Source organism: Bacillus rossius, chromosome 14, assembly GCF_032445375.1.
Source record: "Bacillus rossius redtenbacheri isolate Brsri chromosome 14, Brsri_v3, whole genome shotgun sequence".
NCBI classification, from domain to species: Eukaryota; Metazoa; Arthropoda; class Insecta; order Phasmatodea; family Bacillidae; genus Bacillus; species Bacillus rossius.
In genome coordinates, this window is record NC_086341.1 from 30,025,487 (window position 1) to 30,053,073 (window position 27,587).

The 27,587-nt window shown below is 34.6% G+C and overlaps 1 protein-coding gene across 3 annotated transcripts in view; it reads right to left on the reverse strand.

Moving 5' to 3' along the window:
• Positions 1-546: 546 nt before the first annotated feature.
• The window catches only part of LOC134538756 (signal recognition particle receptor subunit beta), a 33,611-nt gene continuing 6,570 nt past the window's right edge, over positions 547-27,587 (reverse strand). The window contains exons 1-4 of one of the 3 annotated variants that reach the window (XM_063380236.1): positions 26,395-27,576; positions 21,096-21,235; positions 17,819-17,950; positions 547-927 (exon numbers count right to left, since the gene is read on the reverse strand). In XM_063380236.1, the coding sequence (XP_063236306.1) occupies positions 717-927; positions 17,819-17,950; positions 21,096-21,235; positions 26,395-26,433 (522 nt within the window). In that variant the 5' untranslated portion in view covers positions 26,434-27,576 and the 3' untranslated portion in view covers positions 547-716. Of the gene's footprint in view, positions 947-17,818; positions 17,951-21,095; positions 21,236-26,394; positions 27,577-27,587 lie in introns of those variants that run through there. The other 2 variants (XM_063380234.1, XM_063380235.1) reach the window with 2 other exon arrangements.

Here is a 27,587-nt window from a genome sequence, read left to right on the forward strand (position 1 = left end):
ATGCCAACATACCACTAGAAAAGGGAGATGATGACTTTAAAAATTTGTCTAACTCCAAACTGCAACATAAAACTTATTTCTTTATAATTAGAGGTGCTGCAGATATTCCAACTGCTATGGTATTGCGAGATGTATATCTACTCAGAATTTGTGAGACCAGTTCTTATATGGTGAACAAAGCAGTGGAAAACCAGAAAGTTGCACTTATAATTAATGAAATGTTTTTTTCCTTCATTATTTTAATTTGTGTTATTGTTACTGACAGTGACCAAAAGTTGTATGTGGGTAGTGTAAACGAACTCTACTACATTTAGATTCAATGAAAACTGTTATGTTTTCTCAAATCACACACACATGACTTCACAATTCAGAATTTCTTGCAAATTTTCATTTTCAAAAGGAAAAGATTTACATCCTACATTTGAGAACTATTGTTAATAATCCAGACTTTATTGAAGCTATATAAACTATATATAAATTTAAGTACAACTAAATAAAATGTTGAGTTCACGATAGTCATTGAAGTAATAAATAAAATATTCTAGAACAGCTTTCATACAAAATATTTATTCCAAAAAACTGCAAATTTATTGGTTTAGCAATAAATTACTTAAAACAATCCAGCTGCCAGAGCAGATAATTTGTTTGCCCTGTGCACGAATTTCATAGGACTACAAAACATTTCTTTGTTGCACTGCACTCAGGTGAATAAGTCATCAAGCCACTTGCGCGAGCCACTTCTCGACGCTTTCAATGTCGGCGTCATCTTCGCTGCTCGACTTGCGGGCGTACGACTCGGCGAACTCTATCTTCAATGACAGGTGGGCAAACTCAAAGTCTTTACCTTCCTTGCCCAAGAAAGAGTTGTTGCTCGCGGAGTCGTCCGTGCTCTCCAACTGGCTTGTCTTGGTCATGCGCACCATGTTCCTGGAAATGAGTTGATAATCTGCGAGGGTTCAAGTAACTAATTGGTGAAAACCACACACATTAGTGAACATTCAGCCAAGAACAAGAGAAATATGTCCGTAGATATAACCGTATTTACCCGAATATAATGCGATGATTTTTATCAAAATATCTAAAACTGAAAGTGGGGATCGCAGTATAACAACCGCAAACCTACATCTTTGCCGCTCGAAGAATGTTTTGAAATGACGCGGCGCGGCGAGACAACTGTGTCAAGGTCAGAGCCGGCGCCAGCAATGCGGGAAAAACGTGAAGTATGTGTTTTAAGGGATGATAGTCGCACATTTTATAATCAAACCGTGCATCAAAACAGAAAAATGGAACTCAGGACGAAAGACGGAATTAATGCATAATTATCTTCGTAGTAAATACTAACGAAAAATAGGTAGTTTACTCAGTACTTGATAGAGCGCGCGCGGTGCATTCAATCATCGTCGATTTATCGATAGCCCACTACGTGCGCACACTCTATACGGGAATCAACGTAACCAAACGTGAATGATTCTAAGATTCAACGACATAATTCAACACGTTTGAAAATATCTTTAAAAAAATTTCCACATTAAATCAGTAAGTGGTAGTATTCAAACTAATAATAAATTTCAACTTGTAAAATACATAAAACGTTTGATATGGGAAAATAACTTTATCGACATACTGGAGAAAAATAGCGCATATCTTAATGAGAAAAATGGCAGGACCAAAACCTTTTCCCGTGTTTGCGATATGATCTGTGGTGACTGTTAATTGTCGCAATTTGGGGTTATGTTACAAGGGGAAAAAATGTAAATAGCGGAATTGATTATTACATATTTTACCTGACGTTTATATTAACTAGCATCGGATGCCCATATTTCATCAAGTAAGTTCTTTGTATTTGTTTTATGCCTTTTTAATCGAATAATCTCAGTGTTTTTGGTTCATTTGTACTAGAAAACAATTTGAATGAAAAAATTTTTTTTAATAATTTTTTAATAATTTTTTTCCCCATAGATTTGGATTCGATATTCGACAAATCCTTAAAGGATTTGACTAAGTCTTCGGATTTGGCCAAAAATAGGATTCGACCCATCCCTAATTATGACAAATTTATGGTTTTTTGTTTGTTCTAGATTTTATTTTTATGAATGCTAAACATGTGCCACTGATACTGAGTATCAATTAAAAAAATTACTCAAAATGTGGCACGTATCACATTTTACGTATCAAACCATGAAATCATGTTAATTGAACCATTAAACCGACAACTCTCCATTAGCAATATTAAAAAAATTAATTGCGGGGTTAAATCACTTCTTTCTGATGCTGACACAAGTTCAATTTGAACTCAACATTTTGTCACTGTCTTACTACTATGTTACTATTATCATAAATAAACAATCTTGGTATCTTTATGGGATGACTTAAGTCATATCGGTACAGTATCAGACACTGGAAGCTTTTAACTGCTTAGCTAAGAATTATGTTTTCCCCCCAACTTTTTTTGAAATTTCTTTACTTTTCCAGTATAATTTAAAAAAAAATCTAGAAATTAAATTTTAAAAATACATACATTTTTACAATTATTAATAGTTATTGAGTTTTAAATTCTAAAAGAATAAACTACGGTGAATTTCAGTGAAATTTATATTTAGCCAGCTTTTGGTGTTGTTTCTGTTTTAATGCTCTTCACCATTTAATCTTGCTTCTATGGAAGATAGAATAACTGCAGCAACAAAAAAGTTACCATAATAAGATCTGTGATACATAGTCAATTTTTTCAACAAAAGCAGTTGACAATCTTCTAGCAAGGAATGTGGAAAAAAATTACACACAGATAAATAAAAATCATAGAAGGACCAATGTAATCTGATGAAAGATGAAAACAGAAAATGTTATTAAAATTTATTAGGAAGAAAAATAAATAAATGATAAATGATAACTAGAACCGATGATTGCCAAGACACCCAGGTAGCCATCATCAACGTGACTGCAAGGGTCATGGAATCGAGTCCTCCAACTATTAGTTCCAATTAGCAGGAGTTAAGAATGCACAGGTAAGTGTGAATGTACGCCACTAAGTCGCTAGTTACACGACTGTGCCATTGCACAGTTGTTGTGTGGTACATACTCAACTTGCTTTTTTTTTTTTTTTTTGTTGGCAAACTGGACATTACGTATGGCTTATTTTTGTAACTTCCTTAGGTTCATATTCAGGGCTAGATTTTAAGGAACATTTTAACCTGCCCAACGGACAGGTGTAATCGAAAATTTGCCTGTCCGCCATCCAATTTGCCTGTCCGCTGTTTTACCCAAATAAAAAAAATTTCAAAGTCGCTGAAAAAGTGAGAAAAAAGGATTTTTGCTATATTTTGCACCTATTTTTATCACACACTTAACATCCTTATTTAATCATCATTTTCAGACGAGTCACTACACGAATTACTTGGCTGATTCTGTCTTGAACATCTTCGATAAGGAGGCTGAAAAGGTCTATGTTTTCTCTGAACATTATGATACCAGAGATTTATTGCTGGTGCTGGATCAAACTCACTTTCAGAAGGTGACTGTATTTGAACACTCATGAGGGCAGACAGTGTATCATCATTTAGACAGTTTCGCCAGTCTGTCTTTATAGACTTCATGAGCAAGAACCCTCGCTCACAATCTGCAGTGTGAGCTGGCAGGGATAGCACAAGATCAATGAGAGAGAGTACATTTTCATACTCAGTGTGGTATTTGAGATTGATATCACTCCAATTTGCTTTATTACTGGATTATACAGCTGGTAAACTGTGGTCTTTAGACTTGTCCATTCCAACTCAATCATTTCACACTTACTCCATTATTCACAAGGGAGGGAGAAAAAAAGTGTATCAACCTAATGATGCAATTGTCACCAAACTCTGGCTGAATGCTTGTAGGCCACATTTTAAAACTACACAAATTTGTAGCAGTCAGTAATTCACAGAGTCCAGTTTTCTTATCTCCAAGGCGAGATTCTAAATTTTCAACAATTGCATTTATAACAGCTGTTTTCTTGGGTGTCTGCAAAGGAGCTCCTTTCAACTGCTTAGCTTCATCTTCAATTAATTTGTTGCATGCACGGAGATGAAAGCCATCTTTGTCACAGAGCTTCTGCAACATGGTGATAGTATCACACAGTGACTTTTGTGTTTCTGCTACAGTCAAACAAGGATGTTGCAAAAGTTGTGAAAAGTAACTCAAAATGGAGGTTACATCGCAAAAGAAGTGAATATAGTGAAAAAATTCCAAATCGTTCAGTGCATCTTCAATAAATTTGCATGAACAAGCAGTTGATGCATTACACGTAGATTCCTGGCGTAAATTTTCTGCAGTGAGGATAAGTGCAGGAACAATCTTGAGCACATTTGTCAAGGCTCGTTTGGTGTGAGAAACCCAACGAGTGCCTCCAACTCTGGTAGGTACGCAGAACTTGATTCTCAGAGTTTCACAATATTTTTTCAAGATCGCTCGGTGCACTGGACTGTGGTGGAAGAATGCATATAATTTCTTCAAGAAATTTTCCACTTTGAGATTCAATGGTGTTTCAGAAAGTGAAGCCTTCAATGCGAGTTCAAGACGGTGTGCTAGACAATGTATAGCAACCAAATTGGGCTGAATTGATTGCTTCAATTTGGTACTAACTCCATTATGCAATCCTCGCATCACTGCTGCACTATCACTTGCAAAGCCTACCAAATGCAGCTTTAAATCTGAAATGGTGAACCCACAATACTAATTTAAAACACACAATATGCAGTCATATATCAGGGCTGCATTAGGCCTTTCTACAAGTTTAACACCTACAAACTTACAATGTATTACCCCTTTAACAGCAAACCTTACATAAACAATGACCTGTTCTTGTACAGCACTATCTGTAGACTCATCAATATCACACATTACTGAAATATATGGTGCACTTCTTAAGTTATTTTCCAATTCCTGGCGTTCTATTTCTGCAACGGAACCCAGAAATTCTTTGCACTTCTTGACAGTGCGGTAAGTATTACCAACATCCAGGCCTTTCTTTGTGTCAAGTATACACTGCCAAACAAAGTCTGTGAAAGGTAACTCATGTTTAGCCACGGCATGAGACGTACGAAACAGTATTTCCAGTTTAGTGAAAACATCCTTTTGAATACTTTGTAAGGTCATATCTGCTTTGGATTTTCCAGGTTTTGTCAGTATTGCATCTTCCATATCTTGAGACTTGTGGGCACTGCTTGTAGCATGCGACGTTAGGTTTTCCTTGCGAAAACTTGAGCAGCCCGTAACAAAAACTGATCCAGATGATTTTGAATGCGTTTCGCAGACTTTGCAAAACATTTGTTTTGTTTGTGTCGTAACGCAGCCAAATAAACTCGGAACACCAAGACGTTAAAAAGGTACGGGACCGGGCGATTTTGTCATATTTAACATTATATTCTGACTTGTCCTCATCCGTTTTTCTTTTCTTTTCTGGTAGTTTTGAAGCACCAGTAATGAATTTCCACATTGTGTAACGCAGTTAATTATATACTGAAACAATCGCCGTGACAAGATAAACTGTAAAAGATTACCGTGTCCTCTGTAAATAAGTAATGTTATTTTTGGATGCAACAGTTGACAGGCAAATTTTCAAGCAGTCGCAGTCACTGCGGCCATTGTCAGCTGCATCTGGAGTACGCAGTGAAATGTTAACCACGCGAAAACGCTTTTCTGTTAACAAACTATGTTAAAGTAGAGAAAGGAATTAGTAAAGTCGCGATTTATAAAGACAATAAATTTAAAAAAATTATATTTTGAAAGTATACAACGGTAAATTACGTAATTGTTGGCTGCACTGCAACGAAATTAATATTAAAACATGGCAACAAAAACAAACATCATCGGTGTGAGACGTTTTGCATCTCTAGCATACGAATACGACTCTGTTACGTGAATTATGACGTGAACGTAAGATTTTAAGAATTATGATTCAGAAGATTTCAGCACGGTTTGTACATAACCTACTTTTTTTCCCCGCGGTATACAATAGCCAGAGTTGTCCGTCACAAAAGAGCAGCCATTATTGTTTATTTATAGATATTGTCAAAGACGTTTTATTTGCGGTCGCGGTCGCATAAATGTTATTAATCACCTCTGCTGCATTAGTGCGTGCGAATAACCTCCGAGTCACCTGTCCACCGGACAGTTGCCTTTTTTATTTTGCCTGCCCGGACGAGATTTTGCCTGTCCCGGGCAGGCAGACAGGCGCTAAAATCGAGCCCTGTTCATATTTATATTTAAGGTAAGGTGCATTAATTTTTTTGTTTATATTGTTATGTAATAACTTCGTAATGTGAATCTTTTGTGTGTGTTCTAAATAAGACAATTATGTTTAATATATAAAACTGTTGTGAAAAGCCTCGACTGAACTATAATAAAAAACTATAAACAAAATTTTGAAACAAATGCATAAAAACTTCAAATAATAAATAATGAATAATAAGGTATTATGCAATCTTGGTTTAGGAAGAGAGTCTAAAAGTGCAAAGGATTTGTTACCAGTTTTTAACATCTTGTGATGATATCTCTGATCATCTTGGTTGTTGTGAGGTGACTTACACCTTCTTCTTTTTTGGTCAGCCATAATGTGAAAACATAATTTTGACTTTAGTTTTTTAATTCGCTGGATTTATGCAATATTAAGTATAGGGGAAAGTCCTCTAGCCCCGGACAGTTAACATTTTTCGTTTATAGTAATTCAATTAACAGGTGTTTAAATGAAGTATTATATGCCAGATATCTTCGAACAAATATTTAATAATATTACTCATTCAATAAACAAAAACTCTAATGCAATTAGTGAAAACACTGAGTTAAAATTATTGAGTTATTTTCTTATTTCTCGAGATTGGCGGGTAGTATTGGACAGTTAAAAAACTTGTCAAAAATTTGTGTACATAATTTAAGTACTTTATATATACAGGATCATAATACATAGAATGTGTTTCGAAATCTCGGGGACACATATAAATATTATGCTAGAGCTTTTTAAGCAGTATAAAGTTATAAAAACTTAGCTGTTTTAATGTAAAAACATTTTCAAAACTGCACGACGTCATTCAAATTTAGAATAAGAGTGTATAAATAGAAGAAAATGGTGTAATAAGTCAATAAAATATTTCTTGATTTCACAGAATATCCAGCATAAAAATATACCCCTAAAAGAAAATTAGACAATGTTCTTAAGTTTATCACATCTGTCACATTTATAAAATAATGGTGCTCCTTCAACACTTGCACAGTTTTCATGGGCCCATTCTTTACACACACAGCATTGGATCCAATCTTCTTCAAAAATTTCCCCACATAATATGCAGATGGTTTCCTGTACACTTGAATGTGATGATGTTGTAAAGGCATCGAATTTGAATGATTTCTTGTACTTCAGACGCTTTCTTGTTTCCTTCTCAACTGTCTCATCGTGCTTAGCCTGCAGGGCTTCTTTAAATGGAGTTGATGTAAGAATTTCACTTCGCTGCATCTTCCTTTTCCTACTTTGAATCCTGTGTTTGCTGGCATCTGGGAGAGGTGAGAGTTTTTCTAAAATAGTCAAAGGATTGACTAATCCACTTGAACCTGGAGTTGGTTCCACGTTGGATGGTGCTGAACTGGACTGTGTGGCATACATTCCATTTTATTTGCTGGTCGACGGATTTTTCACTTCTGTCATTTTGGAAGGTAGGAAATCCAAATCTGAAAATACACCCGAGTTGAATGGATGGATGCCTGTACACGAGAATCCTTTCAGAGCGATCCCCAGACGATAGACCTTGGTGTAGGCAGAACTTGCCAACTCTGCAATGTCGTACTTTCTCATCCATGCGGAACATGCTTCTGCGTACACCCCTTTAAAAGGTTTCATGAATGACCTGTCAAGAGGTTGCAGCCTATGAGTGGTGTGGGGAGGTGTTGATAGCATGTGGATATGCTGCGATATAGCATACACAATGACGTCCAGTTCCTTATGACTGCAGTGGCAGTCGAGGACGAGAAGTGTGGGACTTTGCTCCGTTGGATGTGCGTGCTTAGCAAAGTGTTTTAACCATGCTAAAAAATGTTCTGCATTCATCTAGCCATTTGGCTGAGCGACTCCGAAGCTCTCACCAAGAACACCAATCATAAGCCTTTGTTCATTTTTTGTCGAGGAAAGGTAAACATAGGTGGAATGAAGTGCCCTGTAGCACTCGTGCAGAACACTAATGTTACGTTTCTACCTCTCTCCCCAGAAGTTAGTTTCCCAACTTGTCTTTTTCCTTTCACTGATCTCACTTTGCTGTTTTCATGGTCAGAATATGTTCCCGTCTCATCCGCATTATAAATACGGGAAGGCGGGAAAGAATATTTATCGAACAATTGACCCAGTTTGTCATAAAATATAGTAACTTGAGGCTTATTAAAACCCACTGCTTGCATTATGCTGGTAGATTCTGCAGTTCTCAATGACAATTCTGAATGCCTCTTCATGAAATTGTAGTAGAAGTTTTTCCTTGCAAGTTTTTTCTCTCTATTGAACTTATGGGGCAGATTCAAAGCAGCAGCCAAATCATACGCTAGCTTCAGGAACTCTTTTCTGGTGGTAAGCATATCATCTAACTGTTTGATGTGAGAGATTAATTGTTCCTCGTAACTATCTGAAAATGTCTTCTCAAACCGGCCTAAGTTTGGTGAGATCTGAATTTCCCCTCCAATTTTAATTCACATTAATCTGTCCTGTAAAGTGCTCTTTGGAACACTAAAAGTTATTGCAGCTTCTTGTACACTTAAACTATTAGCCAACACATTGTTTACAGCCAGCTTCATATCATCTTCGGAACACTTGCCTCTTCTTTTCGCATCATTTTTGTCTTTCGACATGCTTGAAATTTATATAATCTGCAAACAGAAAACCTATTTCATGTCTGAACAAATTAAAGGCCCGTGTAAAATTAGTAGTGGTTTCTCTTACTAGCTACAGTAAAAATAAATGCTATAATTTCAAATTATTAGTAACGTCTTCAACACGCATGTTAAATTATAATACATTCATAATTAGATTGTACCACTCTTTTAAGTAACAATTATAAACTCAATAACAAAAATATGTAACGAAAACTACTTTTAAAAACAATCAGAGACACTCTCGTAACCAACATTTGTAAATCATGCAAATTGTTGCTAATGCATACGAAACACAAATCATTATTGAAAAAATAATCAGGAATTTAAAAAGGAGCCTTAAACCAGTTACATATGTGTCTGAAAACAGAACACTTATATTTATGTGTCTTAATACAGAAAATAGAGTACCTATGTATGTGTCCAGTACTACAGGACAAAGGGCCTGTTGGTTGTCCGATACTAGAGGACATTAAGTGTCCGGTGCTACCGGATCCGCATGCGACCAAATTAATTCTCGCCATTAGATAAACACTGTTAGATTTCCACTAAAAATCAATGAATATGTTAGTAAGACTATAATAATTACCTGAAAACAGTTTAAACACAATCCATTCAACTAATTCCGGGTGGTTTCACTTTCGAATCTTAACTTGGGTAGAAACATAAACAATGATTTTCACAAAAATGCTCACAGTGTGGTCACAGCTCGAGGAACTAACACACTCTGCCGGAACATTTGTGTACTGGAAGGAACCTTTAAGATGCACCCTGCATTATGCTGATACCTAGCGGGATTTTCGTGAACTCTCATGTGTCCGATGCTAGAGGCCGTCCTGTTCTAGAGGACTTTTCCCTATCAGTATCGCCAACTGGGTAATTTTTTTGCTTTATGTACCTGGGAAAAAATTGGGTTATTTATTTTTGGCCGATGTATTATTTTTTTATATACCTATATCCTTTTCTTTCAGTGGTCTTAGTGTTGGTAAGAGACATCCCCGCCATGTGTCCTTAAAATGCATTTTTTGAACGGGAGTCTTTCATCTGCTCGAACGGCTTCGGGATGCCACCAATAAGTATTTCCAGGAAAGTTCTTCAATAATTTTTTTTCTTTGCATGCAACATGTGGTGCATGAATTTACCTCTTTGGAACTCCAACTGGCCATGTCATCAATGAAATTCAAATGAAAACAATAAACGTAAAATGTAATCAAGCTTAAGATATAAATGAACCAACAAAACTTTAAATAGTAACTTATGTGACTACTGTGTAACAACCACCACAGCAATGTAAATTTTTTATTTTAAGCAATTTAATTGTCTATTTTAATTTGTTTTGTGGGGCTCCCAAAAAAGTATATGAATTATGTTAAAGTTATAGTGCAACAAATAATATTCAATGTGAATACTCTTTTATGTGCGATATCTTGTTCAAAAAAATAAACAAAAGGTTGACCTCCGAATTTTTGTGTAAATTTGACCTAAAGTTTCTTTTTAAGTATTTCACCTATTTTATTAAGTGTTTTTATTTTATTTTTTGCACCTTTTGTATAGGCAATGTGGCGAGCCAGTTGGTGCATTTCCCATTCACTGATAGTTTCTCTGCACTTCAAGTTTGGGGTGCCATAGAGCCTAAGGTTCATGGAGCTTTCAATGTTAGACTGTTCCTTCCTGGCAAACCTAACATAGACTACGAGGGGATCCCGGCGAGATGTCCACACAAATAATGAGCAACAAGGCAGCGATGCCCACATCATGTCACCACACCCTGAGCTACAACCCGTAGAGGTGGACGAGAGACGGGAGAGTCAGAGAGGCATGGTGTCTATTCTTGGGAGCTCGGTACATGATCGCCAAAGTTTGTAAGGACTTTGAATAGAAGGCGAGTACGATATTCCGCATTTTGTTGCAGCTTTTGGTGGTAGTTTTAGGAACACGTTTAGCCATTTTTAATTTCAACTAAGATATTGAACAAAAGTGGAAATTTTTTAAGACAAGAAATTTTGAAAACATGGCTAAACAAAAGATAACTATTATTTAGAATTGTTTGATTTTTCAATTCACAGCTAGATGTATACCTATCATAGCAAGTGTCATATTTTCAATTAAGTGTCTATGAAACCTGTGCAAATAGTAATAATTTTAACTCTATTCATATTAACTTTAATTTAAAGCCTGTAATGAGGGGATAATGCCATACAGAATAAGACATTGATGTTTCTTTATTTTTGTGAAAAGTGTTAGTTTTTCTTGTAATAAAATTATAATATGGATCTTAAGTATCTGTCATTGGCCCGCCTGCATTTCCCATATCCCGTTGTGTTTACATAAATAACACAACTGCGGAAATACCATAGGGTAAAAAATCTGTGGAAGTAGACAAACACTAGAATACTTGAAGCTGATTGACAAATAATACAAATAAGAGTCAATTATGGAGATATGAAGAATGATGATGCATAGGGACCCCAGAAAATGGTAAATAAAACTGGCTCATTTCGGTTTAAAAAAATGACAAAAGCGGTGCAAAAAATCGGTGTAAAAATAAGCAATCGGTAGAGACCCCAAAAAATTGTGAAAAATTATGCCATTGGCGGTGTAAAAAAACCTCATTGCGGTGCATATAAATGAGGAAAGCAGTGTTTACGAATATGTTATATTGTACATAAAAATACAATTATAAATAGCTGTTAAATTTTGTAAGTGAAAATCTTCTTTACATAAACAGGAAAAATGTAAAAATTTTGTTAAATGATTCATTCAATTAAACATTGTTATACTTTTTAATTACAATACTTCACAATGATACCTAGGTACTACTCATCTCAAGAAAATACTTATTTTCACATGGTACTTTGGTAGTTTTAAAACCTGTTTTGTAAGTCAGTATTTTTTATACAGTATCAAAGTGATGTCTCATTTTGAAAAATAATAATAATAATAATAATTTGTTGTAAACTAAAGAACACTGGCTTTACAAAGTCCAAACACGTCTTAACAAAGTAAAAACATTCGAGATATTCCATTAAAAATCCTAAGTTACAATACACAGTATTTCAATATCCAAATTCAATTATAGTGTCTCACTGTACATACTAGAAATTCTCCTCTGCAGGCAAGTTTGGTTGGTACACAAATGTGTAACACAACAGTTACCATAGTATCTTTCATAGGCACTACAAAATAGCAGACTCTGCCTTACATCCCACTTTGTCTGTCGTTTCATCACACAAGAATACAATCGGTTTGTCTTCTACAGCATGCCTTACTGTTTCCTTATTTGCCTGGCCAATTTTTGGGACATAAGTTTCTCTAAGAGTGTTGGCTGATGGCAAATCCCCTGCACCTAAAATGTATACATAACTTACAATATACTTATAAATAGGTAGCATTTATCAGGTTATCGCTGAAAATATTAATGGGCTGATTTACTCAAAACAATTCTTAGCCAAACCTAACCTAACCTTTTCAAGATTACTGCTGGATTACAGAGTCAAAATATCAATCAATCAGTGAAAAATATCTTGTGGTGTGCTCACCATTTCACAATGCAATCTATCCTATTTGTGTGTTTGTTAATCTGAGGTACTTGCATATTTATTTGAAGTAAAGGTTAAGATGGGCCTAAAGGTAAGTTAATCGATAATATTGTAGGCCTACATATGCTTATGAACTTTTATTAGAGGGGGAAACATTTCTAAATAAATAAGGCTAACCTTCAACATGGGTGTTAAACCATTCCCTCATAGCTGGATGATCAGCTTTTTCCAAAGGAATGTTAACTTACAGCATCATATTAACAAAATCAGAAACAAATTCTTGTTTTCTGCACTTTCAAGCTTGTTTGCTTTATTCACGCTGTCACCTACTGAGATTTGTTTAGAAACGGTAGAATTTGCTTGACAAAATAATTGTCTTTTTTGTTTTGTTTTGTGTGTGTCATTTGCCACAACATGCTTTTTGCACGTATCTTTGTGTGTCCAATCAACCCGCACGTTGCAGAACTTGCACATCATAATTTTGTCCCGCTGATCAAATATATAAAATCCATCCAATTTCATTTCTCTTTCAAACATTGTCGAAGTTTTCAGCATCTTAGCCATAAATTCAATTGTATCACAAAACTTACAAAATGTGGACGGTATTTGTAAACACTCATAGATATGTGCACGTAAAAATGACTGTGATTTTAGCTTCATGCGATTAAATTAGGTTAAAAAAATAGACACCAGTGTGCCTTGCGGCAGAAACGACCATTATTCAAAACACGAAAACTGTGGAGTCAATTTTGTTATGTTGGTAGTGCGCACATATCAATTGTTGAAATTTTTACATTTTTTATATTTTGTTTTCATTTGCGATGGCAATATTTACTGCTTGTAAACAAGTAATAAAAATACGTGGATTTCAGTAACGTTTCAAAACGAAGTTAATATCACGGTACTAGTCTTTCAGTATATGTTTATTTCACGCATATGTTTATGATGGCGTAAATAAATAGAACTTGCGACATAAGGACATTATTTTGTGCGGAAAAGCGTGAATTTCGCGCGAAAATTCGTAAATTTCGCGACTATGTTGAAATCAAAGGAAAGTCGCACAATTCGTTAAAAGTATCAAATTTTCGCTTTAATTCGTGAATTTCGCTCTTCACCATTTTTCGGGGTCTCTAATTGATGCAGTATTAAAAAAAAAAAAGCCAGGACTAAAGGTTTAGAGAATGAAGTGGTCTGAAGAAAATGAGAAGAATTTTAATATTCATTTAAAGTTCTCATCGTCTGGTTAAAGCAAGCATACTGCACAGATTGCAAGAAAGCAAAAGCTATGTTTGATTTGAGGCTTTCATTTACCATTTTTCTGGTCTCTCGGATAATGTGTCTTTACAGGACACCATTTTCAATGCTTTGTGAGATGTCACTTATCAGCCAAATTATAAATGATACAAGAAGAAAAATAAAACTTGAGGTTCCCACAATCATGCTTCAGTTAACGTGTTTTATTGCATAATAGTCGCACATTTTATACTAAAATCAAGTTTAAAAAGTAGGGGTGCGACATAAATGCGGGAAAAAAAAATTGTTAGGTAAAGTTATTAATAAAAACAAAACCCATTCATTGAAAGTATGTTTGTTTAAAAAGTAGAGTATACAAAAGCAGGCCAAACAATTAAATTAATAAGTCATGCAACAAAAACCTTTCTTTTCAACTTTAAATAAAAAAACAAAATCTGTGACCCGAATGAAAGCCTGAACTAACTGTAAGGAGGTTAGGCACTGACCTACCCTAACATTGATTCTTTAGCGTGGGGTTTTGAGAAGATAAAACATATTTATTCTTGGGTTATGTTTCGTATGTTTCGTGTTGAAATATTTGTCTCTGCATTCCTTAAATATTTTTCTATAACTCTTTTGTTTCTGTTGGTGATTTCTGGCAGAGATGATTTATAAATTTATGTTTAAGCCGGGTGTTGGGAAGAAGGAGTAAGGAAGGGCCATCCAGCTGGCGCCAAGAGGTGTTTGAAAGTGTTGTGGTGTGACCTAGTTAGCTGTGATTGGCCAAGTGACGTTTCACTTTATTTGAGAGAAAATCGCTGTAGGCTGCCGCCATATTGTGCCGGAACTATTTCTTTATAGGTTGCCAGAAGTTATTGTAAGCTGTTAAATAATGGTAAAGTAAATGAATTTGTGGTTTAAAATCTTGTATGTATCTTTTTTTGTTAAACTTATGTTACTTTGAAGTGTATATTTGGTTGAAGTAAGTGCAAATATTTACCGCGGAAGGATACGTAACTTTGTCTTTGGAGGGAGGGAGAGGCTTGTAACGGTGAATTGGAAGGAGCTGTGAAAAGGTGGTGAAAATAAAGTTTTTCTTTTGTAGTTGGGCGTTATTAAATTTATTACTGGAGAGTGACCCACTACATAACGCATAACTATCGTCGTAGTACACACCACGAAAGAGTGTCTAATATAGTTAACTCGGCACCCGACAGAGAGCGCGCGTTGCATGCAATCAGCAAGATATCAATATCGATATTTGACTACGTTTGCGCGCTCTATACAGGAAGCAACATAACCAAACATGAATGATGCCAATTAGCGCTGGCTACATTTTTATAAGCGGTACACCATGACGACACAAACAACACATCAGGCAACTTCGTATTTCCTATAATTAAATAAGTAAGTGGTAATGTCCGAATAAATGTTAGATTTCTACTTTAAAATACATTGTTTTATACGGAAAAAATACCTACACAAAGAGCTCAGAATCTAATAGCGGGACAAAAAAAAACATCATGTGACGTTTATGAGAGAGGATTCTTGATTAAAATTTTGACATCCTAAAATATAGGTGCGACGATTATGCAATAAAACAGGGTAATTTCCCAGATTTTTATACACATTATACTCAAAACATACAGAAAATGCATAGTTGAATATAAACTGTTTTCCTGCATAGTAAACAGTTTGCATTGTTATTGATTCCATCAACATTACCAACGCAACCCAACCTGTCTGAAAAAGATATAGTAGTTTAATTATTGAACTTTGGAACGCTACATTACTGATTGTGCTTCAAAATAATAAAGAGTTGTTTGTATATATTACATTTAATCAGTGATATTAAAAATTGGACCTAGATTATTAATGGCACAGAAATCAAGAATTAAAATTATGGATCGGCACGTCAATTCTTTGGTGCTTGGATTTCACAGATTCTACCTGGAATTGGAACCGTCAATTCACAAGCTGTAAGGAATCGTATCATATTTAGAATGGTAGGTCGTAAGAACTGTCAATAATTAAGATGTAAACTAGATTCAAATAAATGAAGTGATTCTTGCCACAATTGCCATATTTTCTAGCCAGTAAGCTGACAATGTTTGCGCAACTAGCCAGCACTAATATACAAAAGACGTGGTAGATAATTTAAAGGTTATTATATCACAACCGCAAAAACCAAAATGCAACAACAAAGCATGAAATTAATCAGCAAATTACAGCTATGTAATCTTTTAATATATTAAATTTGATGAATGTAAATGATTTAGTATGGAGTTATTACCAAAATGTATATTAGATGTATTGGAATTTTTTTATAATGCAACTGTTATTAGTAACTAAGTTTTACATTATGACATTTGAACATTTTTAACAAACGATGTATATTTGCTGATACACCAATCCCTCACTAAGCACATCTTCAGATTGCGCGAATTCATTTAGCAGATGTTAATTTAACTGCCCCAGTCTTGGATAGCACGTCTGTACAATTCATTTAGCGCAAAATCTCCGCAGCATAAAGAAAAAAGAAAAAAAATTGGGCACATGACGCCACAAAGTCTGTTTCAACTTCTGTAAACAACAGATGTGCTGTGGCATGCAGTTAGCCATACAAGGAGGGAAGAGATGCGTACGTAGGTCTGACTACACTATCAGCTGTTGTACAAATATCAGCTATGGCAAGTTGCAGCTATGGAGTGCAGAGGACCAAATGTTTTTACATCCGCACGTATGCTGCCGTACCGTACTGTCACCTGGCAACAGACCGGGCCGTGAACTCGGTCTAGCCAGCAGCAGGGAATTCACACAAACAAAAGCAACGTCTGCCGATACATCTGCCGGTAAATGTACGTGCGTAATCACCTGCAGTTGGAATCATGGCTTCCAAGTGAGAGCATCGTGTTCAAGTATTTGAGACAAAAGTATAAGTATTATGGTGTGCATATTATCATGAAGGCCACACTTATGATGGTCACACTTTAGTTTTAAGCAAGTCAACTGTGCGCACAATCGTACGAAATAAGGACTCTTATCAAACATCTGATGCTGTTGGTTGTACTAGCTGGAACATAATTGACATTAGTTACTGGAACAGAAATGAACAGATGATTCACATGGAAAAGATTGATAAATGAATGTTGCAATGAAAAAAATAATCATTGGCTTGACAGGATTGGTGTGAACCAGGTAGTGACCCGCGAATATACACTTTAATTTTTGAAAAATTAATATGTAATTATCCAGACAGTAATATCGGTTTCACTGTCAGTAAAGGATGGTTTGGAAAGGTACGTGACGTGAGTTGAAGGTCACGCCCGGGCGGGCAAGTCAGCCAGCCGACTGATCATAAAGTATATAACCATGTATCTCCCGTTACGCGGTGTTGTATTTGTCATACAAAGTTTGATGGGAGGCATATAAAAATAAATGGAGCGAGATATTTATCGTTGAGTGTTCTACGCATTTCAAATCTAACATAATTAGAGTTAATTTCTTGTTATAATTTTGATACTTTTACATAAAATTTTTTTTCTTAATAGAAGTTAGTTTATAATTGGTTTTATATGTATATAAAGTCATTAAATTAAATGCCTAAGATTTATTGTTTGTGCATAACATGTTGCAGCCCGTGTGTGAACAAATCTTTGTACAAATTATGTTCATGTTGATGTGGTTCACTTGCCATGACCCTGATAGCTTGCAGTATTAAATCTACTGTAAATTTGAATTACAATGAACAGAAAATATATCCTGATCAGTTAGTGTTTTAATGTTAAGTAATCATTCACAGACAAAAACCAGTGAAACATAATAAACAGGACTTTTAAAGGAGCATGGCAGGAGAGAGGAATTGCACAAGAACACAAAATCATGGAGTCATAAAATTGGGAATTAGAATTGTAACTGAACCTGGAATCGAAGGAAATTGTGGAAATCAGAAACAAAGAAATGTGGAAACGACCTATCCCTAACTAAAATACATTAAGATATTTCATTTTATTATTGAAATTTTGCTGATGCTAGCGATAGTGTATTTTCCATAAGTTTTCTAGTTTTTAAAGACACTTTACCTGATTTCAGTATTTCTGTAGATGAAGAGAATCTGGAAACCAGGAAAAAAAATACATTGAATTGAAAAAGTAACGAACAGCAATACCTACATTTCTTTTTCTAGCAGACTCTTTACAACTCCACTGCCTTTGGCCATTGTTACATCTTGCTTATTGCACAAGATTAAAACTGAGGGACGTGCCGACGAAATCGCAGGATCAGCCAGAATTATGTACAAGAACCTGAAACAGACAGATTAAAAAAAAAAAAAATCAATTAACCGAAACATACAGATGTCAAAATAATCAATCAATGTACATGTATGTAGAACTGAATACTTATCAAAATTATAAGTTTTTATTAGGATTTATATGACATTCACAATCAAGCATATTAAACAATATTGGTCCCGCAATGTCACAGCCATTTGTAGTCAAGTTTATTTCCACTATCTGCCATTATGTTAATAAGAGTACCTACATTGAGTAAAATAACGTACTAAAACAATTTCTGTAGTTTGGTGCACCAAGAATAAGATAACAATTTTTATTTTACCCTTCTGAAGCCAAGAATTATTTGACTCACCAGTTGCTAAAATTAAACGAGTATAGTTACTGATTTGAATAATTTTCTAATTTTTATGTTCAATTCACTGTATTTTCCCTGGACAATCACAATTAAAAAAGGAAATGTTAAGAAAAATGAATAGAGTTGACTATAACTTGTCTAAAACAAGGAATTAAGTAATAAAGTTACTAATAAGTTTCTTAGTACATAAAATTTTGAAATCTCAATACAATGCTACAAGTTATCAATTACTCAACTATTCTCAGTTTTGAGCATACAAGAGGTATCCTCCATAGTTTACTGCTAAAACTGATTTCATTCTTCAAAATCATACTTAATATATAAATTTTGGTTTCAGATCATTAACTACTGCATATTGATATTATTTAAAATCCTTCTAGAGCACGATACATAATAAGTCCATATGTATGTATAGACAATGGCAAATACATGATTTTTTTTTGAGGGAGAAAGGAAAATCCAAAACAAGTATAAAAATTTTAAAATTTCTACACTTTTATTTAAAAAACTTTACATTACTAATCACTATTGACACTAACATACTGACATATGGGTCCACAGAAGTAAGAGTAGGCGACATAGACTTCTCACATACTAACATACTTACAGTCTTCACTGATATTTTGCAAATATTTTTAGAACTTAGGGGAAGGAGGGGGAGGGGATATATCTTTCCTCACTGTGTATACGTGTAAAGTAAATAAATAACAACCTACAAAATAATTGTGTGCTGAAATTTTGGATAGGCCCAAACATATCATGAATAATTAAATTTTTTATTTAAATTTTTCACACAAAAATGAAGCCAAAATCAACCATGTCATAACTTAAAAACATAGTAGCACATAAACTTCATTGGAAGGAACTAGTCAGAAAAATATTTCAACACAGTTGGATAAAGTTGGAAATGACGAGACAGTTGCAACAAGAACAGTAAATACCGGTAAGACAAAAAAAAAAACTGACAACACAGCAACAAACGGCATGGTCTGGTTTTAGCTTGTTTTCTGTGTGTTTACATATTCACCTTTTTTGCTCATTATTGAGGTTTCTTATGACATACATTGTCATTAGGAAAGACATCAAAAAAAAACATTCCCAATTGCAAGAAATATTCAAACACGTGTGGCGAACCTTAGACAGATTAAAAGTTTTAAAGACTGTTTGGAAAATAGCACATGGCTAAATTATATTTACAGTGACAGCATAAAACTACAATTAAGATACAGTGAAAAACAATGGACAAAATAGCATCATTAAAATATGCACCAGGAATATGTGTAAATATAGAGATCAATGAATAAATATGTGTATGTTATTATTAACACATAGTATGTATTATTAAACTCATTATGTATATACAAACATTGCTTGAAAAAAATTGCATTATTCAGAGGTTTTCAAACTTTTTTCCATACCTAGATGACTTAATGTTTCTCTTTTCCAAGAACACAATTACCATAAATATTACCATGACATTTGGCAAGGTAATGATGGTGAGGAATGATCTACAGTGAAAATGTCTTTATGTATTAAACTATCAATCCAACAAATGTATGGTAACACGTAACAATACAAGTTGTTTCTATATGGCTGTATCATTCTGGTTCTGAGTACAGGTTAATACTGGGTGATAGAAAGAATAGGTTCCTAGGCCCGTCTAGATAATGGAGCTAGTAAGAAATCAAAGTTCTAGAGAAGACTAAACAGATATGAGTTGGCTGCAGAGTGCATGGGTTGGATGGACATGCTAATGCTACCTAGAGGACAAATGAGTCAATGTAAGATTGTAATCAAGTGTGTTTAATGAAGTTATAAATGCTAATTAGGTACAGAGAAACATCAAAATTCCAGACCTGCATCGGAAAGGCTCAAGTTCTTATCGTGGTCCAAATATCCAAATTTTGGTTTTTCTTGATTTTCTCTAAATCACTTAAGGTAGATCCTGGGAGGGTTCCTGATACTAGAATATGGCCAATTTCTTCCCTGATTTCCCTTGTATAGTGCATATCCATCTTCAAGGCCCTCGTCAACAATACACTTAAGTAAAAGCAGAAAAAATATTGTGGACAGATGCAAGGTAATTCAAAATCATTTTAATAAGAAAGTTAGAAAACTGAAATTCTGTATTCACAGAAGGACAATATATGAATTATGCCATTGTTTCAAATTGATAGAGTGATATTATCAAATCCATACAAAAATAGTCTAAATTTATTTATTTATAAATGAAATAACTTTCTTAAATTTTTAGTTTTAGGGAGAGTTAAAAACGTCATCACTCAACGGTAAAATATCATTAGCCAACTAAGGCCTGTTCTACAGCTGCAAGGAGACGGATCTTCCGGAACATTTCACTCGTGTGTCTGCTGCTTCCACAATGCATGGCAACATAACAAATGGTAACCAATGATAATTGGTTGCATAAATAATAGGCTTTGATATTATAAAGCAGGTAAAATTTACATATATAATAAAAACAAACCACAAAGTAATAACATAACACTTGATATTCTTGTCCTTGAAACAATTTTTAATTTATTTTGAAAAACAATAAACATGGCTATCATTGCAGCCAAGTACTCTGCTTCTATTGGTCACACAGAGCAACGTAAACAGAAGAGCTCAGCATTGCCGAGCTAATCCGTACGAGCCCGTCACCATGCGAGTGCCATTGTAGAAACTCTGTTTCGTGAGATTTGTATCTGTTCCCGCGTCATTGCAGACTGGGCCTAAACAGTTTGGAATGATACACCTACATCAGAGGAACCAACGTCTCGACCTATGACTGTAACTCACTCTGCCACGTCTCGCACTTCCTTCTGGATGGTGACCGAGTCCACGACAAATACTAGCGCCTTGGCCATGCTCTTGTACTGGTCGAAGAACTTCCCTCGCAAACGCTCGTGGCCCGGGATGTCAACCACTTTCACCAATCGCTGCAGGGCAGAGTAAACCGTGACACGACATTCAAGTTACATGGCATTTGAGACTAGCCATTTATAATACAACTTGATAAAAATCTGCAACACTTTTCTCTCTATCAAAGATAAATTATATTATAAATAAGAGTTAATAACTAAATATACCGGGATTAAATAGTGATGACCAGCACTCTTTTGGATTGTGGCCATAATGAAGCTAATTTTTTTTACATAGCTTGTTCTTTATATTTTTCTAAGAATGTTTGTACATGAACAAAATCATACACTAAGTAGTTGTTGGCAAATGCAATGAATGAAATTTGTTACAGGAAAAATTATATATAAAGCTTTCAAATTGTAGTTGTGCTACTTTAGCTATTTCAAGTTTCATTAAATATACAAACAGGAAATACTATTCATTTGCTCACTTATTTGACACCAATGGACAAATGATAATTACTTTATTCAAGTAACATAGGAGATAGTTAGTACTATCCTACTGCCTGCAGGGCAGTACATAATTAAACTGTAACAAAACAAGTGTTTTCAAATACCAATCTCACTCTGTTTCCAAATAACTCCTTAAAGGACTCTTAAGCTTATAAGGAACTCCAAAGAATAACAGATGCAGCCTTTCATCAAATGACAAGGCAGGCAACTGCTATTTACGCCTCCTGTATATTTTGTAACCTTTCCCTAAGCAGCGCGTACTGAACTCAAAACAATTTACTGACCTCAAGGAGTATCAATTTTGGTTAAGATATTTTGTGATAGCAAAAATATTTTTTAATGTAGTAGGTTGGTAGGCTATTACAATAATTTTTATGGTAAAAAACAACTGGAGTATTTTTTAAGTAACTTTTATAATCTTTAAGTTTTGAAAGCAGTTTTAAGTTTGGTTTAATTATATTTATTAAGTAATATTTAATGTTGTTAAAAGCTATGTAAAAACTGGGCAGCCACAAAGAGCAAGTAGTGCAGTGAGGTTAATATTTGGCATAATGGCATTAAGTGCGTATATGAATGTGTTCTTCGAGGAACTGCTGCTACACTTCGGTGATGATTGTGTGCCAAGAAATTTGGTGTGGCTGCAAGAGCAAATGTTTGAAGTGCGTTTGTGTAGAAACCACAATTTAGCTAACTAGAATGCATTAAAATTGCAATTTGCCCTATGAGTGAGTGAGAACATTTTTTTAAAATGCACTGCTCAAGAAGAATTTCTCTGTTAAAACACCAGGTTTTGTTAGCACAAAAATAATTTTAATATCTTTCCATGGCTAGTTTCTCGCTGAATGAAGACTTTGAAATTAAATGAAACTTTCAGTTAAGGTTGCTTCAGGAAATGACACATTAGGGAACATTACTATTAGGAAACAGCACGAGTGTCAGACATTTCCTCTGCGTGTATAACATACAGCAAGTGTGATTACTTTAAATCACTAGTTTAGACATACACCATTGCTAGTGATGGCGTATATCCCAAATAACCATTTAACCCTTTCCTGCCTAGAAATGTAAAAAAATTGAATTTTGTAATTTTTATTTCATTTTTATATTTAAGTAGGCATAAAAGGAGGCCATAATTTTTTCCAATTTTTTTTATTTATATTTAATATATTTTTTAATGATGGGACTTTTAAGTCCTGACAGGCATTTATCATATGTCCAGCTCAACAAACAAAAAAAAGGGCGCTCCAGACTGGTGCAGTGCTGCCGTTTTAGTGCTGCAACCTCTTGGCTGTCAATCGAACTTCTTCGACAACTGGCAGAGCGGAGCTATACAGGGACCCAGAGGTCCCGACAGGCAGCATGTGGTTTCAAACATGCACACACTATTTCTATGGGGCTTCAAACATTGTGGGACTCACAAGTACCGCCAGGCAGGAAAGGGTTAAATCAATCTTTCTCATTGCAAGAATAATTAAAAGAAAGTAGTCAAGACCTGGCATTTTCAATTTATTGAGTAACACCACAGCCTTTGCTGCCGATTACTATGATGGTCTAAAGACAATAAATGAACGCTCATACAGTGTTAGTAAAATCATGGTGCACTTTCGATCGACCGGTCACAGGAAAGCATTTCTATCTACATTTTTCGTTGCTTTCCTGTAACCGGTCAAAAGTGCACCATGACTTTACAGACACATTCTATTTTTATGAGGTGGGACACAAACCATTAGAAAAGTTACAGTTGTAGACATAGGTACATGAAATTCCATTCAGTACTGGTTTATAATTGCATCAATACAAGAATTTTTCAAACATTATTTGTTATTTACATTTTGATAAAAGTGTTGAGGAGAATTATAGAGGTGGATTGATATGAACCTATCAAAAATAAAGGATTTTCAATGGATGAGAGAGGTTGCTCATAAAAGTAAAATGTTAGGCTATGAACTAAAATAAATTAAGAGATTATTTTTGAACAGGTAAATGTATGCTAAATTATAGCACATTATGAAATTAAAATACTTGGAAATACAGTTGAACTAACTATTGTAGATATTGAAACATCAGTTTTAGCTGTTAGTGTTTTTTATTAGGTATCATTCTCATTACTAAAACTCCAAGGAGACCGGCAGTAAAATTGGCACTAAGCTATTGGATAGTGTCTAAGGCAAGACTTTCATAAAAATAAAACTTTATACAACACGGCCATTCCATGCCAAAAGGACCAAATTGTGTACAACTAAAACATAACATAAAATGTTTTTATAAGACTATAACTACCCAACATATCCTTAATTAACCAGAAATGTATACATTTTTCTGATTATTTTTAATTTTTCATACATAACTTTTCATTTTAAAATGGGTACCTAATAATTACCATGTATTATGATATAAACAAGTCAAGTTAGCACTCCTTTAACATTGGCTATAGATGTTTTTCTTTAACACCTGTGTTTTGGAGGGAAAAGACCAGTTCATTTGGCTTCCATCTGTATAGTTTTTGTGGTTTAAAGTCATTTTTCAGAGGATTCAGCTAGTGTTTTTTGAAGACCTATTTGATGGTGTCCCGTCCGTAACAAAAAGTAAGAAAGTTTATTATACACATAAAATATTAATCAAGTCATTGTTTATCATACACGACTAGATACTACAACTAGATGTTATCAGAAACTCAATGTTGATTATTAATTTTCTGGACTAATAAATCACTTTGTAAAGATTTGTCCTGTCCGTAACATTTTTAAGATTTATTATAATATATAATAATTTTGTTGTTTTTTTGTAAATTATTGCGAATTTACCTAAACATGTGCAAATAACCAACATTCACATGAGAATTTCTATAATAATATTAACAAATTTAGAAGCATGTAATGTGCAAAAATCTTTACTTTGAGAGTTGAAGCCAAGGAACAGAATTCCATATCACCGTAAAGTGTACACTGATTCTGAGACAGATGAAGAGTGTGTTGTGCAGAAGCTTACCAAGAACAATGTTCAAGGAGGGCAGTCCCTACTCATTGAGCAAGTAGGGCAGAGTAAACATAAATATGTAGTGGTGAGCCAGGGAGGAGTAGATGATGGCAGCATTGAGATTTTCTACATGGAGCAGGTTGTACGCGATGGATGCCAGGACATTCTTTTTAAAACTGATACGAGGAAGAAATATGTTGTGAACTTTTCAGAAGTGATAGGTTTATTTCCAGAACCTGAGTTAAAACAGCTTGGAGATAGGATTTTTTACAAATTTGAAAAGATAATTCCTGCGATTATGTAGAATCTGCTTTTCTGAACTTAAAAAATATTTACGATACTGAAATGACTGATAATGTTAGAATTTTTGCTGTTGTGTTCATTAAGGAGTAACTTTTAAACCAAATTGTTATGTTCAGTAAGGTGGTATTGTAAATTATATTTTGTCCCAGGTCATGTCCCGTCCGTAACATGTGACTCATATTTTAACTGTTGCTTAAAACTTAATATTTTAAGTCAGTATATAGTATACTTTTAACATCTCGTTATCTAGGTACTAAATACATGGTGGCCACTCACAGTCACCAAAAACATTCCCTGATTTTTCCCTGATTTCCCTGATTAAAAATTCAAAATTTCCCTGATATTTACAATTACAAAAAAAAAAATACTTTTGATGAAATATAATATTATAGAAAGAGATTACTCACATTTTAGCACCCTGCTGTATTTTCTTCATTATATACATACGGAAGTTCGTTAAATAACATAATACATTTTAAATGTCACTTTACATTTTAGCATCCCTTTCAATGACCTGCAGTCTGTTTTGTTCTATGGCTCTTCACAAATAACAAATAAAAATTAATTAATTACACACTAGCATATCTTGTTACAAATTGCAGCAATTTCAAATGCACACTACAGTTTTCATTTATGATAATGATAAATGATAATGATGATAATGATAAAGCAAACAAGCAAATTGTCAATAAACCAAAATGTTTTCTCCGCAATACATGTATCACAGGAGCATCCTGTTGGAGAAATAAATTTACTTGGTTGAAAACAGGAAGTGAACTGCTAAGAAAATAACAGTAAAGTTTCGTAAGTGGATCCTGCATTAGAGATTTTACATTTTCATACTGTGAAGTTGAAGACTTTTCAGGATCACTACAAAAAAATAATAGCTTTAGTGCCTCCCATTGTTCCAGCACTCTGTCATCTGAATCTAGGAGAGAGAGCCAACGTGTGCTAACATATTTCAAGATTTTGTGTGACTTTGCCTCACATACCTCTTGATACACTTTCAGATGATTCTGGCATTTTGAACTTTTTTCCAAGTAATAGAAAATATTAACCAAAAATGTCTCAATGCTAATTGTTAGCTGTGCACTGGCTTTTTTAGCAGCTAGATAAATGAGGTGACATGAGCAGCCTTGCACAACAATAGTGGGATGTTTTTCTTTAACAAATGCCACCACATCTTTGTTTGTGCCAATCATAGTATTGGCATTGTCACATGCAAACGCTACACAATTTTTCCAAGAAATTCCAAAACGTTCAAATACCTTATCCAGCACAGAGAAAATACCATATCATGTGTTGTCTGTACTCTCAACAAGTGATAACAGTACAGTGCAAATTTTACCTTGTGTTTGATTTAAAAATGAAACAACTAATTGATAAATCTTCACTTCATTACAATCAGTACTCCCATCGATAGCTAAAGCAAATGGTCCACTTACTAAAGATTCAACAATTTCACTTTTAGTTTCACCAGCCATATACTCCACTAAGGCAGATGTTTTTGTTCTCGCAGAGCTGTATTTCTGTGCAATTTTTCAGTCCGGAAACATAAATCTATACAAATTACCGGAATGATCGGCTACTGCTATCGGTAAATTGTGTTCTACCAGAAAACTTGTAAACAATAACTCTGCGTTTGTTACTTTCGTTTCTTCAGATGTAGCGAAAAACGACGATATAGATTTATTGCTCGTCACGGCTTTAAAATGTTCTGCATGTTTCTTTGATTCAATATGCCGTCTACAGTCATCCCTTCCACCATGTGCAATCGAAAAGTCACACGTGCATACATTACAAAACGCGTGGCGTTCCGAAACATTTTAAAATGACAAGCATGGCCATTCTTTTGAATAGTTTGGTCAAAAGTTCTGAAGAATAACGTTCTCTTTTTTTGCCCCAGATACACATTGTTCTGTCACACGCTTCATTTCTACAACCGGTACTGAAGAACACAACACTATCGAACAACATAAAAAGGTTTCACGTCTGTAGACACGACAAAAACACATTGATGAAAAAAAATGGCTTTCAAGAAAGTAAATAAAACAACACAGGTTAGCCAAAGTACCGTACAAAAATTATCGTGATAAAAGTAGCTAACAAACGATAAGTCCGAGAATATGTACTAGTTGTATCGTACAAAGGACGTAATACCATACAATTTATATTACAAAACACAAGAATTAATCTACTTATTTCGACAGTACATGCGCACATTTATTAGTTCCGTTATCTGCGCAATCACGTGATGTATTCGAACTACGTTCACGAAACACGCACATCAGAAACGGAATTTTTTTTCCGTTACCATGCAGCACAAAGCCTCGTTTCCGTAATAATCCAGCGATGTTCCGTAATTCCGTGTTGAATCCGTAATAATTACGGAAAATCCGTAATGGTTGGCAGCTCTGCGGAAATATACATGACACAAAAAATTCCCGGTTTTAAAAAAAATTCCCTGACATTTCCCTGATAGTTCCCGATCAACGTGATTTCCCTGATAAATCCCGGTTTTCCCGGTTTTCCCGGTGAGTGGCCACCCTGAAATAGTAAATTAATTGGATAAAAAACACTTAATGATTTTCAAAAAATATTAAGTATTCCTAGTTGATTCAGAGGCCAAAAATAACTT